Genomic DNA, 13,999 nt, shown 5'->3' with positions numbered 1-13,999 from the left:
ATCTCAGCCGCTCAGCAAAATACCACCTAACTCCTTCCTCCTGCTGCTGCTGCAGGTGGTCCATGTATATATATATATATAGATGGATGCATCAAAATTAATTAAACGAAATAAGATAAATAAAATAAAATAAAATCATAAAAAAGGGATATTATAATATATAAGCAGCAGCTGTCTGCCAACCTTTCCTCATCTCGTTCTCTTCTTTGCCGTGTCTTGTCCCATTCCTCCGTGGTTGGTTCAGGTCTATCATTACCCTGATCCTTCTCAGGTACCCTCTTCAATTTCAATTTTTTTCTACTCTTCCCTTTCCTAATCATCGCAGATATCGGTGTATCTGGTGCTCCCGTCGCCGGGCGGAAAGGGAAGGGCGAGGAGAAAAGGGTGTAGGTGGGGGAACGGCGCCATCCTTCTTTCTTTCTTTTTTTCTGAAAGAGAGAGAAATCAATAATTATTATCTATAAGGGGCAAAAACAAAAGAAGAAGAAGAAGAAGAAGAAGAAAGACGGAGAGGAGGGATGGGGCGGCTGTTCCTGATACATCTGGAGGGGAAGATCTACAGTTGCAAGCACTGCCAGACCCATCTCGCCCTGTACACTGACATCATGTCCAAGGTAGGATAGGAGCACATCGTCACCGTCTTCTCTCTATCTTTCTCTTCCCCTCCTCCATCTTCCTTGTTTCTTCTTCTTGCAATTAATTAGGAGGTGAGGGCCCTTTTTTTTTTTTTGGTGTTCCTGATCTTTAATTTCCTCCTCACGAACGAAACAGCGCCACTGTTTTTCTTTTCTTTTTTTCGCCTCCCGGCGGCTTTCCATTCATCGAAAAATTCCTTGATAAATCTTGTGCCTTTCCATGGACGGAAGATTTTTTTTGCCCCCTTCCCCATTTTCCTTCAAGAAGTGCCGACGCTGATGGTGATCTTTTTCGTACATGGACGGCTAAGAATCTGTTCGACTGTCTAAATTCTTCTTCAACGCTTCGTTTGTTAAATCATCCTCTCTTTTTCATCCAAAAATTCATTCATTTCGTGCTGCTGATATTTGATTCCTTGGGAGATGACGGGAGGATATTTCGGACGACCAGTTGAATCATTCTCCTGCTGACTTCTACCATCTCGAGTAAAATTTCCAAGGCCGCATTCCAGAAAAACACTGGGCAGCTGAAAGATTTTAGAAAAGCAGCAGTTAGTTCTCAGTCTTGGCAAGTTTCTTGCCCCGTGCTTTTTCCGTTTTGTGCGACTTAGCCGGTAATCTTCTTGGATGATAAGGTTGCATTTGGTGCATTGCCAGGCAATCTTGGAAGGTAATGTGGTTTGCCTTCAGATAGATTGCCACCATTAAATTATCAGTAATCAACATTAGTACATACAGATAATGTTGCAGTAAAATTATTGAAAATCTTAATTGACATGTTTGGTATGACATTCAGATTACCAGTAATGAAAAATCAAAATTTTAAAATACCCTCAATAATTTTGCGTTGGTGCTCTTCATTTTTTCTGATGAAAAGCAACGGGAGTTATGTGAGTGTGATGGTGGCGTGGAGAAGTGGCGGGTCAAGGGTTGTGGGTAACCATGGACACTAGGGGGTGGGGAAGGAGCGGGCGCATGTAGAGCTGTGGGGTGGTGGGGATGGGCGTGGAGGAGCCGAGAGGATGGGGGTTAAAGGCGGAGGAGGCGCGGACAGGCAAAAGGAGATGAAGGAGCCACAGGTCGGGGGCGCACGTGAAGGGGGGTAAGGGGGAGGGGGGGAGATTGGGCAATGGGTTTTGTGTAATTTTTTTGAGGGATAATTTTATCATTTTTATTATAACATTACTAAAGAAATTATAATCTGGATTGCCACTCCTCTCCAAAGCAATTCAGATAGTCTCCTATAAGGCAATTTGGATTGCCACCTAAAAAGCATACAAAACGCAGTAATCCAGGTTACTGCGTTAAATTGCCAACAATCTGGATAAATTGCCAGCTATCAAATGCAACCCAAATGCTAAACTACCTGCATTCAAGAGAGAAAATTAGGGAGTTTTTCTCTTTTCAAGGAAGAAGAGCAAGAAGAATTTGTGGAAGGTCTTGTTGAATGCAAATTTGGGACAAATGTGACGATGCCTTCATAGAAATCCTTGCAAGCTCTTCGACTCAACCTCTTTGCTGTATTCATATTTCCTTCACCTACCACATATGCAAGAGATGCGAGGCAGCATGGCGATGCATTGTGGCAGGATTGGGCATGCTGTGTGAAAGCATGCATTCCTTGCCAGTCCCTTGACCACTTTCCTACCTTCTACATTTAACTCTTTCATTTTACTTTGCCCACAAAGCCCCTTTATTTTACTTATTGATTTCAATTAATCAGCTTATGTGGACAAATGATGAATGCTAGTTGTCTCTTAGGCTGTGATATTTTGGAACCGTTTTGCATAATGTTCTTTCATAGAAGGTCATCCCATTTTCTATGACTGCATGCAGAACACTGAGCATCTGCCTTGAATAGTATAGAGCTTTGTCAATAACGACGTTACTCCATTGTTTTAGGTGGGGTTCACCATGCAGGAGAGAATTTGAGTTGTCAGATCTTAAAAGAGTAGCATCATGTACCCACGATTTTGGGGCAGCACTATCATGTAGCTAGCACACACATCAGTCATCACAATTGGAATGAAACACTCATTGATTCCATTGAGTGGTTTCCTGAATTTTCTATTTTTCGGTGCCATCCTATAGGATTACAATTAATACTTGGCCAAGAGCCACAAGAGAGTATTTGCCTGTAAAGCTAGGAAGATATTAACATCTCTAAGTCTTGCTTCACTCCCACTTTGCTTGAATAGTCACTGCTGCCTTTCTCCACAAAATGAAGTTCACTGTATCTAAGGAGAAGGGTGTTGGCTTGATAGATCTGGGTCCTATAATACATCTCATACAGCAGCCTTTTGACTTAATTGCATCTAAATGTCTAAATGTCCTGTTGGCATCCTCTTTGATCTAACGCTGCTATCTTGATTCCTGCCTTCCATTACGAAATTTTAGATGCATGGAAACATGGGCATGTTGATTAAAAAAAAAAAAATGAGAGCAATATGAAATTCAAGGGGCTTTCTTATGATTTTTTTCTGAATTTTTCTTAATGGATGCACTGCTCATCTTATTTGCTATGAAATTTTGTAAACATAAAGTTGTCTGTATAAGTTACAATTCATGCATACGGAACGTGGATGGTGCAACTCTACTGACCAACTTTTTTTTATTTTCCGTCCAGTCCTTCCATTGCAGGCATGGGAAGGCTTATCTCTTCCATAAGGTGTAAGTAGTATGGTTATCTTTGCTTAATAATACGGCACTTGAGATTTTACTCTAAGATTTAGCACTGCTCTCAATTGGATGAAAATGCTTTTACATAACCAGATTTCCATCCATATCTGATTATTATCTTTTTACCTTTTTTCATTATGTATTAGTAGAGTTAAATATGTTATCATCAAAACTATTTATGTCTTTATGTAGTTGCTCTATAATGATGATGAATTCAAATTTCTACTAAATATAGAGCACTTTTCACATTATGATCATTATTTTGTAAAGAAGAGAAGCAAGTAATATTTAAATGGGTAAAGAGAAAGTGCTTAGATCCATGGTTTCTTGAAGGGAGATTTTAGCATCACCCTTTTCTCCTTCGACAAAAACTATACAAAGAGTATATGACTTTAGGAGACAAAAGAATATGTATATTCTTTTGTAGGAAAAGGTCACATTTTATATATTATGTTAACCAATAAGTTCATCTAGATATTTTTTTTCATACTAGCATATAAGTATGTGCGATGCACGTTTACTAAAAACAAAAAATGGATAAGACAATAAATATCATGATTTTTACAAAGGGCAAAATACCAAATAAAAAGTAATAAATAATTTTAAATAAGTGAAAATAAAATTTTATATGAGAGTTAGATATTGGAGGTAGATATGAATAGCTAGAGGGGGAGATAGAGGGGGAAAATTTATTATATTGGAATAGAGATGAAAGGAATTTGAGGTGCTTGAAAGATTTTATTGGACATTAGATCACAAAAAAATTGAGATTAGTTATGTGGCTATCAACGTTCATCGTCTCGATATCATATCCTGTGCAGGTACCATCCTATTAAAAGTGTCGGTATGCAATTCGATATAACGGTGAGGCAAATCGAATGTCGAAATGGTACGATACTATGTGTCAGTTCAATATTGGTACTATACGATACGTCCTATATGGTATCGTGCCAACCAGTATGACAAAGCCTGGTGTGTATTTTTCTTTCCAAAACAATCCATGTTGATGATTTATTATAATAAAGTTTTCTTTTTGAATCAAATAACATTCTATTTGTGGACAAACTTGATAGGCCTAAGGACCGTTAATGCTCCTTTTAATATAGTATAGATTAAGGTTTGTCATCTCGATATCGAATCTCATACTAGTACCATGCTAGTACTGTATCGGTACATCCAATATAGAGCTCGGTTCGATATACAAAGACTCGGTATGACCCTTGCTGAGTCTTGGTTCCATAGTTCACCAAACCTGTACAAAAGGGCACACTAGTGGGTGATCGGTTTGGCACATTACAAGTTTGTGCCGTTTTGGGGCATACTGAAACATGAGTTGGAGAGGGAGGGAAATAGGGAGGATAGAGAGGAAAATAAAGAGAAAAAGCAGGAGGAAGGGAAGGAGAGCGGAGGAGGGAGAAGAGGGCTCGAAAGCCCTCGTCATCATCGTCAAGGTGGGGAGAGGGAAGAAGGGGGAGGGTTGACGGAGAGGGAGGGACTCTCACTCTACCTCGAGCGAGCAAGAGAGAGAGAGAGAGAGAATGCATGCAGCAAGAAGGGGTGTTTTAATAGGGGAATGCAAGCCGGCGGACCAAGAGCAGGGTTTTAATAGCGAAACGGCTCCATCTCAATTTGGGGTTGGTCCCCCAACCGATTCAATTCGATACATCCCAAATTGGCCAATTCGGCGTGATTCAATGAAACATGCTTGGTTCCGTATTTGTATGATATGCTTGGTACTAGAAGGTACGCACTGAAATAGAGATGATAACAGCTTGAATATAGGTCAAATAGGCTGTTACTTGTCTTGGAGCGAGAGACAGAGCAGGTAGAGGTAGATAGGGTGAGTGGGACAGATTGGTTTGGGTGAAGCTACAAAAATCTTTTTTTTTATACAAAACATTTTTTTTCCTCGAGGAGGGGATTTGTGAAGAGATATATGTTCGGCTTAAGTTCATGGAATGTTTTAGCATTGTCCATACCTATCCTAGACCCATTGTGGGTCGGATAAAACCCACCCCATTGGCATTGGATCTGGAATCCAATGGGGCAGAGTAAAGTTCCACCTTTATACTGAAGACACCACCTTTGTAAAGTGACAATGTGTAATTCTTGATGTTGGTGAGACAATGTAGAGCTTTAGATTTTTTAGATGCTCAAAAAAGTGGATCCTAAGGGTAGAATTAGTACTAACTTGTGTTGGAGGGAGGTATAGGTGGAATTTCTGCATAAGTTTTCATGTAAGGTCCATGTTTACTCTTAAAAGAAATCAGAAACTGGGATTACTCTTAGAAGACTATCTAAAAATTTGTTGGTAAATAAAATAAAAAGAGTGGAGATTTTTTTGGAGGGAGAAATCAAGAGCCATATGGTTGAAAGAAGTGACAAAGAGCTACCTTTTTTTCTGTATGATAAAGTATATGCTGGTTCTATGGGGCTGTGGAAGTAAGGGACTTTGTAAGACCATATAGTTTGCTTAGTATAGTAAAGACGCTAATAAAATAATGCTGGTTTTATTAAAACAAGTTGCTATTTTGTGGTCATACATTCAGTTTAGCTGGCTTTTTGGCATCACATAGATGCATCAGTAAGAAATAAGGCGAAGTCCTCATTTTTACACCCAAGCTTGATTTGGAAGAGGCACCAGTTAATGTTAATTGAGATGTTGTACTGTTTGTACTGCACTTTTGGGTTTTGTAATACTTTATGGTAGGGCAGAAAACTGATGTTCATGATTGTTGGGTAAGGCAAACGATTGGTAAATAGGCATTTGGTGCATGGAATGAATGCTTCTTACATAGGCCAAAATGCCACATCTCTCAGGTTTGTAATGGTCAATCTGCCTATCTATCTATACATATATGTGCTTCTTACATGAGTGCCCCAACCCCCAACCCGCACGGGAACCCCTCCACAAAAAAAAAAAAAAAAAAAAAAAAAGGAGGGGGGGTGGGGAGGGGTTTTAATGGCGAATCGACCCTGTCTCGATTCAAGGCTCTGAACCATGCTAGTCATGACCAGTCCAATTTTATGTGCCCTAGACCAACTGGTTCAGCATGCTTCAGCAAACCATGCTCAGTTTGGTAATGGTATAGTTGCTTAATACAAGGAGATACATACTAAGAACACCTTTGTCAAGTGACAATATGTAAATCTTGACATTGGTGAGACAATGTGGGGCTTTAGATTTTTTAGATGCTTGAAAAAGTTGATTCTAAGCTATAAGAATCAGTACTAAGTTGTGTTGGAAGGAGGTGTAGTTGGAAGTTCCACATAAGTTTTCATATAAGGTCCATGGTTACTCTTAAAAAAGAAAAAATAACAGAAAATGGAGAAACTAGGTTATTGGAGATGTGGGGGCAATGATCTAAAAGGAGATTCGGTTATGGGCTTACTCTTAGAAGACTATCTAAAAATTTGTTGGTCAATCCAATAAAGGGTTTTTTGCATGTATACCCTTCTAAATATATAAAATTGCATGAATGCTTGGCAAAGTTGCTATTTGCTTGTATACCCTCTTAAATATGCAAAATTGCATGAATACATCCCTCTCTCTCCTTTCTTGATCTCTTCCTCTCCCCCCTCTCCCCGTCTCCAACCCCTGATTTCCTAGGGTTAGGGTTGGAGGGCCCCCACAAACCACCCCCCGCGCTTTCCCCCCTTTTTTATTTTTCCCTCCCTCTCTGTCTCTCCATCTCTTCCTCTCTCCTCCTTCCTTTTTCTATTTTTGTTATGCCCTAGAACAGCATGATACAAACTCATATTGTGCCGAACCAATCACCAGCCAATACACCCTTAGATACTGGTTTGGGGAGCCTTGGTTATAAGTACTGATGTACCAAATGATACAAAGCTTAGTATATTGTGCTAGTGAGACTTCAAAACCTTGGGTGTGAGTATGGTAAATATTTTTAAAACTGGGGCTTGGTATTATTATTGGGAGGACGATTATGCATGTGTGACCCTTAGAATGCTTAGAGAGGGGAGAATTGGTATATTTCACCTTCTTTTATTGAATTCTGAAATAAAAAACTGCTTCCATGACCTGCCCCATTTTCACTCATTAAGGAAATCTAAGCCACTGACAAATAAATGCATAAATTTGATGATATTATGATCATATCCTCATAATTTTGGTATTTGCTTATACAGTTTCAAAGCACCTAATTTGCTGGCTTTCACAGAATTTCAACTGGTATATAGGGTGAGTTGAAGTTCCTTCTTAATTCAAATGAACATTTTCAATTGCCAGCATAAGTTATCTTGTGCTCCATCTAAAACCCAGTGATTTGTCAGTCTGGTGATCTCTTTGATCTCATTGCATCTCGTAGGTTGCAGCTTCCAAATGATAACAGGTGCATAAAATGAGATATGAGTATAGAAATGTGCCAGGATGAAATGGTTACAAATAGATAAATATAACTTTTCATTCTTGGTACAGTAAATGAACATGCCTTCTCTTTTGCATGTCCTCAACTATACAGAAAATGGTTATATGTGTACATGTAGTAGCTTTTCACTGCTTGCTGATATTTGGAGTTCATAATCAAGTTAATTCTGTAATTCAGTACAAAGGCACATCTTTCTGGAATATTTGTATTCTACTGTTGCATAACCAACAAGATGAAATTGAGCAATGTTGGTGTCTTATGCTGGTTATTAGGAGTCATCTGACACTGCTAAAGATTACCCGGTTAGCAGTGTATGGATCACTCTGGTGCCAAGCAAGAAGATACCCTTGTGAGCCTTCTGAGCGATGCAGTGAGGGGATGTAAACTTCTTTTCTGTAGCACCATCTGTCATGTACTTATCAGCCCATGGCAGGAATGCCATTTATCTTTTCTTCAAATCTGTAACAGAGTGAATGTAACGGTTGGACTGAAAGAGGACCGCATGATGATGACGGGGTTGCACACTGTATCTGACATCTTTTGTGTTGGTTGTGGATCCATTGTGGGATGGAAATATGTAAGACTCAATTTTCAATTGTTTTCACTTGTCACTCGTGCAATCTAATGGCATCTACTGATGACCCAGTGGTTTGTTACAGGACGCTGCCCATGATAAGAACCAGAAGTACAAGGAAGGAAAATTTATCCTTGAGAGGTGCTCTTTAAACAATCTATGTTTATATGATTGTTTGCATTGAATAAAATAAAATCTAGCCGAAAAAGGGTTTCGGAATTTAATAAGCAAGAAGGCAGATAAGTTTATTGATTGAATACTTGCTGGACATTATTAACATGTGTAAGTTACTGTTTTGGGCTCTCTCTTGAACTAGGTTTAAAGTCTCAGGCCCTGATGGAAGTCACTACTGGGTGAGCCATGATCCTCATGTGGGGGGAGTGATGCTGATGACGCATGATCTGCTCGGAACTTAGACGAGGCATCAATTCCTTTTAACTGTACACAAGTTCCCATCATTGACTACTGAAGTGGATTATGATAATTGTCGCGTTTTGCACACATTCTTGGCAGTTGAGTACATTTCATTCTAAAATAATGTGGTTCTCTTGCTTTCTCATAACCATTTGGATTCAATTGGTTTTTTCAATCGTAAAGGTGGCCAGGTGGAATAAGGTTTCAGACCTTAAACAAGCTTCTCTCTAAGCTACATATGAGAGGTTTAGTTAAGCGTTAACCGGACACGCAGCTTGTCGAGGCACCCATACTAAAAACACCCAGAAAAAGGCATTATGTGAAAGTAGAATGGTGGAATGCTTCGTGCCAAAATTGGATAAAAATATGACTGCAAGTTTGCAGTGTCAGCTAGCTTAAGGTCTCGTATGGAAGTTTTCGGTTTTTTTTTTCTTTTTTTTTGCTTTTCTTTTCTGTTTTTTTTTTTTTTTATTTTCTTGTTAAGGCGGGCTATATTTAAAAAGCCTTATTGCGTGTGTGCGCGTGTAGCAACTCAATTCCAAATCAAAATGTCATGAAATTGTCTAGGATTAGAGGGAATGGAGATCCATAGCAGGGTCCTAGTATGGTTGGCAATGTGAGAAGCGTGCTATTTGTGGCTTTCTATGTATGAGCGTTTTCAGAGAAGGTAAGGAAACTAGGAAATAAGTGAGCCGCCGTATGTCCCAAAGTAAGGTGTGGACGTGCTAAACCTGAGCTGGCTTGCGTCCCCCCTCCTCCCCCGTAGATCTGTATTGATAGCCCTCGGATGAAGCGTAAATTAGAACTTTCCAAGATGCTGCCAGGTCAATCAAAGGAGCTATGATATCAAAGAGGTTATTTTCACCCGTTGCTACGAAAGAGGAGTGGGAATTCCAAACTACAACTCCAGGATTGCCATTTAATCCTCCCGAGGAAGTTGGGGGGTGGGAGCTTCCATGCCTCCTGAAGGGTATTGGAGAGGACGAACTCCGAGGCTTGGAACAATGCTTTGACGAAGAACTCTCGAGAATTTCGATCTAATCTGTCAAATATCCTATTATTCATAGGCCATCAAAATGTGTGAGTCACTCTTCGCGTTCCTTCTTTGAGTTGCTGCAGTATCGTGACCAAAGACAAAGGATAACTAATGGCTACACCATATGTAAGTAGCCAACCTCCACGCATCCATCGTGTCTGGAATGCTTTCGTATCTGGGCGGTGGGTGATCGATCCAATGGTGGATTCGTGGGAAGGAAGGTGAATTCTTCTTTCGCGCAAAAGATACAATCCTCCTCCTCCGTACAATGCCGATCACCCTCCCTCCTCCCCTCGTGCGAAAGTTTTGTTTTTCCCTTCACTTGTCGATTGGACGACAGGGGCATTAGGACATATCCAAGAGGCAAGAGCACGTCCGTGCCGAAATGAAATATAAGCGTATTTGATTTGGTTAGAGATTTGGGGCCCAAATGAAGTTGCGAGGGTGTTTTCTTTTCCGAAAAATTTTTTGTGCACTATGGACGGTATAGAAAATCCAATATGGAGAGCATCGTCTTGTCTGATTGATTCACATGATCATCACTTTCCAACATATATGTAATATATTATTTTTTTCGTTTAAAAATTTTGTATAACGAAAATATCCCTTCTTTTTCGGCACTCTTACCTTTTGAAAAAAATTATGACACTCTTTCTTAAAAATTATAATACCTTTTCTTAAAAATTATGATATTCCTTCACAAAAATTATGGCACTCCTTCACAAAAATTATGACATCTTTGTGAAGAAGGGATGTCATAATTTTTATGAAGGGACGTCATAATTCTGTGAAGGAGGAGTGTCATAATTCTATGAAGGGATGTCATATTATTTTAGAAGAGAATGAGTGTTATAATTTTTGTGAAGGAATGTCATAATTTTTAAGAAGGGATGTCATACCTTTTAAGAAATATTTTTATCATTCAAAATTTCAAATAAAAAAATATAACTGCAGACATTAAATACGTATCGAAAAACGATGACTATATGATCTAATAGAACAAAGTGGTGCTTTTCACATCAGATTTTCTACACCGCGGGCGGGCGGTGCATAAAGAATTTTACCTTCTTTTCCCCTTTTTATTCCCTTCCCCAGCAAGTGATTACGATCAAACCAGCTCACGAGAGTTGACCTGTTACATGCAATCACGCGCAATGATGAATGTTCGTCTAAAAATTTTCAATTAGGTCTTAGATATTATACTCGTTGTAACGTATCCTTCCATTGTTGTTAACTTGATCCTTCGTTAAATGGGCATCAATAAGGGGGAAAAAAAACTCACATAACTATCATATGGATATCTTTGCCGCATCCTCTCCCAGATGTTTCCCTCCAATCCCCGCCTGCCCTTATCTATCAATTAACTTATCATACATTGCCACCGCATCCCTGCCATATCAGTCGCCAAACACTCCCCATTCGCGTATTCCTCTCGTCCTTTTATATCACTCCTCTGGTTGGAAGAGGAGCTCCTCTTCTTCTTCTTCCCCTTCTTTTCTTTTTTTACTCTACAGGTTAGTACCCAACACAGGTACTAATTATACCTCTATTGTTAAAAAAACGTCCCAAGATTTCGTTCACAATAAGTTCAGAATGAGATTCAGGATAATGAACGGAGTCCAACGAACTCAATAACAGCCTAAACAGAATCCAGAAGGAAGAGATACACGCGACAAAAGATCGAAGCAGAAAGTACGGTCCATGAGCTATCGAAGAGACCCACAGGCGGCGCAAGCCGACAACGAAGCAGGCGCACGGCCCAGCACATGGGTGGGCCCAGCATGGGTGTACATGGGCTAGCTCAGCAGACGCGCGGGTGCTGCTCTCTTTACACAGTCCACATGCGGTGCATGGACCGACGGTCCATGGGAGGGCGCGTGGATCGAGCGTCCATTTTTCAGACATTTCATGCAGTCCATGATGGACCGATGCAGTTTCTCTGGCCGTTTCTCGCGATCCATGAAAAATTTTGTGGACCGGTAGTGCGATCCGATGATTCTGGATGATTTCGATCTTGATCTACTGGCTGAGGAAGCTAGCGGTGATCTGGGAAGCTTGATCGGGTGCGATCAAGCGGCTTAGAAGGCTTGCAGCATGGATCGAACAGTTCAGACGCTTTTGGAGTCCGATCTGGAGTCTGATTTCGATACAGTCTGAGTTTTGGGGCTATAAACAGTCTTGTGAAAAGCTGGTGTGATCTAGGAAGCTTGATTGGGTGCGATCAAACAGTTGAGAAGGCTTGTGGTATGGATCAAACGATTCAGATGCTTCTAGAGTTCGATCTGAAATCTGATTCCGATACAGTCTGAGTTTTGGGGCTATAAACAGTCCTGTGAACGAAACAAAGAGTGTGGCTGCGTGGTTCGACAGAGACATGAGTGCAGCAGTCGAGAGAGGGAGTTCGGCAGTAGTAGCAGCAGACCTTGAAGAGGCATCGGCAAGGAGCAGAAGCAGGGTTTTCGACAAACTGTCAAGCAGCGGACAATGATCGTTTTAAGGGTTCAGAGGATCTTCTAGAAAGAACTTTTGTGAGAGAGAGCTTCTTGTTGAGAGATAAGAATTAGTGTACGAGGGTTGAGGATGAGATCTCTTCTTATAAAATTTTTTATTTTTTCATAGTAAAGTTTGCATGCCCCATGGAGGCGAGTCTTTTGGCTGATCCATGTATTTGATTGTACTCTTATTTTATTTCTTCTTTCTTCCTTCTTCTGCAACGCATGATACCGGATCTTGCACAACAAATGGTATCAGAGCAAGTGATATCACAATAATTGGTATCAGAGCCTAGTTACCATAGACAAATGGTATCAGACGATCTAAGTAGAGATGGTGTTGATCGAGATTGAAGATGGAGAAGACAAGTACAATCAAGGTAGAGATCAATTAGTTCGATGAAAAGAGCAATTTTTTCTTATGGTAAGTGAGGGTGAAGGACGTGCTCATCCAACACAGATTGATCGATACTCTCTTATACGAGAAGAAGCTGGCCACCATGGAGGAGAAGACCTAGGAGCGGCTACAGATGCAAATTGTGAGTACTATCCGTTTGTACCTGACAGATGAGATGGTGATCCATGTGCTTGGCAAGACTTTCCCCATGGTGCTGTGGTCAAAGCTCGAGGAGTTGTATATGGTGAAGTCCCTCACCAACACTTTATTCCTCTGAAGGCAGCTCTACCAACTGCGGATGAACGAGGAACAGAGCGTACAAGAGCATCTTAGCCACTTCCAGAAGATTCTCACTATTCTTCTCAGTGTAGGTGAGAAAGTTGAAGAGAAGACCAGGACGTTGGTCTTGCTAGCATCGCTTCCTCCTTCATATGAATTTTTGATGACTGCTCTTCTAGTGGAGAAGAGCACCATCAAGATGGACAAGATCATCGAGGTGATTTTTCAAAATGAGGTTCTCAGGTGGGAGAACCAGACTTCAAACTCAGATGGTGGTAGCTCAGTTTTAGTGATTTTTGGAGGAGCAGATGGCAGCAGATGGAGCGATAGAGGATTACGAGGAGGACGACACAGGTCCAAGATGAGAGACCCCAGCAAGATCAGGTGCTACCGGTGTGATGAGTTGGGGCATCGTGTCAAAGATTGCTCTTAACTTAGAGATTGGACAATGGCTATTGCGGCGACAGCCTATAGTGAGTTAGAGGATGATATTCTAGTGATATCTGATGAGGTATCTACTTCTTTCGAATAATGAATTTTAGATTCTAGATGCATTCATCATGTATGTTGCAGAGAAGAGCTGTTTAACTCTCTGGAGAGCAATAAGGGTACTATTCATCTACCAAATAGATCAAGCTGTGCGATCAGGAGCATAGAGATGGTCAATTGGAGGACACATGATGGTGCAGTAAGGAGATTGAGTGAAGTCCGATACATATCCGATTTCAGATAGAATCTTATCTCATTGAGCAGATTGGATTCAAACGGCTATAAGTGGATAGCTGGTGATGGAATCCTAGAGGTTATGCATGGTGATAAGACTATTCTAGAAGGGGAGAAGAAGACGAGAGGACATTACTATCTGACGGAGAATCCAGTGCAAAGTAGAGCTTCAAAAGTTAGGAGTCCAGAGCGAGATGGAGCTCCAGATGGAGGTGGATCGGATACGAGACGCGAGACTAGGAAGGATAAGAGGTGATATCGCAAGGTGAGGTTCCTATTACCGTAGGAGATTATTTCGAGTACATCTCAAGTCAGGAGAAGCACAGTATATGAGGAAGATGAGATCAAGCAGTCTGGCTCAACTCCCATGTTTGTCCATTCA

General features: G+C 40.6%; 1 protein-coding gene across 7 annotated transcripts; it reads left to right on the top strand.

Annotated features, from left to right (window-relative positions):
- The first annotated feature begins 181 nt into the window (after nucleotides 1-181).
- On the top strand, nucleotides 182-8,838 carry LOC105046235 (protein yippee-like). Of its 7 annotated transcripts, XM_073258724.1 has the most exons (7): nucleotides 182-390; nucleotides 466-614; nucleotides 3,262-3,305; nucleotides 7,464-7,515; nucleotides 8,136-8,279; nucleotides 8,362-8,417; nucleotides 8,593-8,838. In XM_073258724.1, the coding sequence occupies exons 2-7, from the start codon at nucleotides 519-521 to the stop codon at nucleotides 8,690-8,692; spliced, it is 492 nt and encodes a 163-aa protein (XP_073114825.1). In that variant the 5' UTR covers nucleotides 182-390; nucleotides 466-518; the 3' UTR covers nucleotides 8,693-8,838. The 7 variants fall into 7 exon arrangements, with proteins under 7 accessions (XP_073114825.1, XP_073114823.1, XP_073114826.1 ...); XM_073258722.1 differs by having other exon boundaries at nucleotides 182-614; XM_010924755.4 differs by lacking the exons at nucleotides 182-390; nucleotides 466-614 and adding an exon at nucleotides 1,109-1,305 and having other exon boundaries at nucleotides 8,171-8,279.
- The last annotated feature ends 5,161 nt before the right edge of the window (nucleotides 8,839-13,999 follow it).

The sequence above is a fragment of the Elaeis guineensis genome, chromosome 5 (assembly GCF_000442705.2).
Source record: "Elaeis guineensis isolate ETL-2024a chromosome 5, EG11, whole genome shotgun sequence".
In the NCBI taxonomy this organism is placed as follows: Eukaryota; Viridiplantae; Streptophyta; class Magnoliopsida; order Arecales; family Arecaceae; genus Elaeis; species Elaeis guineensis.
This window is presented reverse-complemented; position numbering and strand designations above follow the sequence as displayed.

What these genes read in the sequence shown, in the direction of transcription:
- LOC105046235 (XM_073258724.1), top strand. Translation starts at nt 519, where the DNA reads ATGGGGCGGCTGTTCCTGATACATCTGGAGGGGAAGATCTACAGTTGC. An exon ending in ACACTGACATCATGTCCAAG is followed by an intron (nt 615 to 3,261) that starts GTAGGATAGGAG and finishes TTTTCCGTCCAG; the next exon opens with TCCTTCCATTGCAGGCATGG. An exon ending in GCTTATCTCTTCCATAAGGT is followed by an intron (nt 3,306 to 7,463) that starts GTAAGTAGTATG and finishes TTGCTTATACAG; the next exon opens with TTTCAAAGCACCTAATTTGC.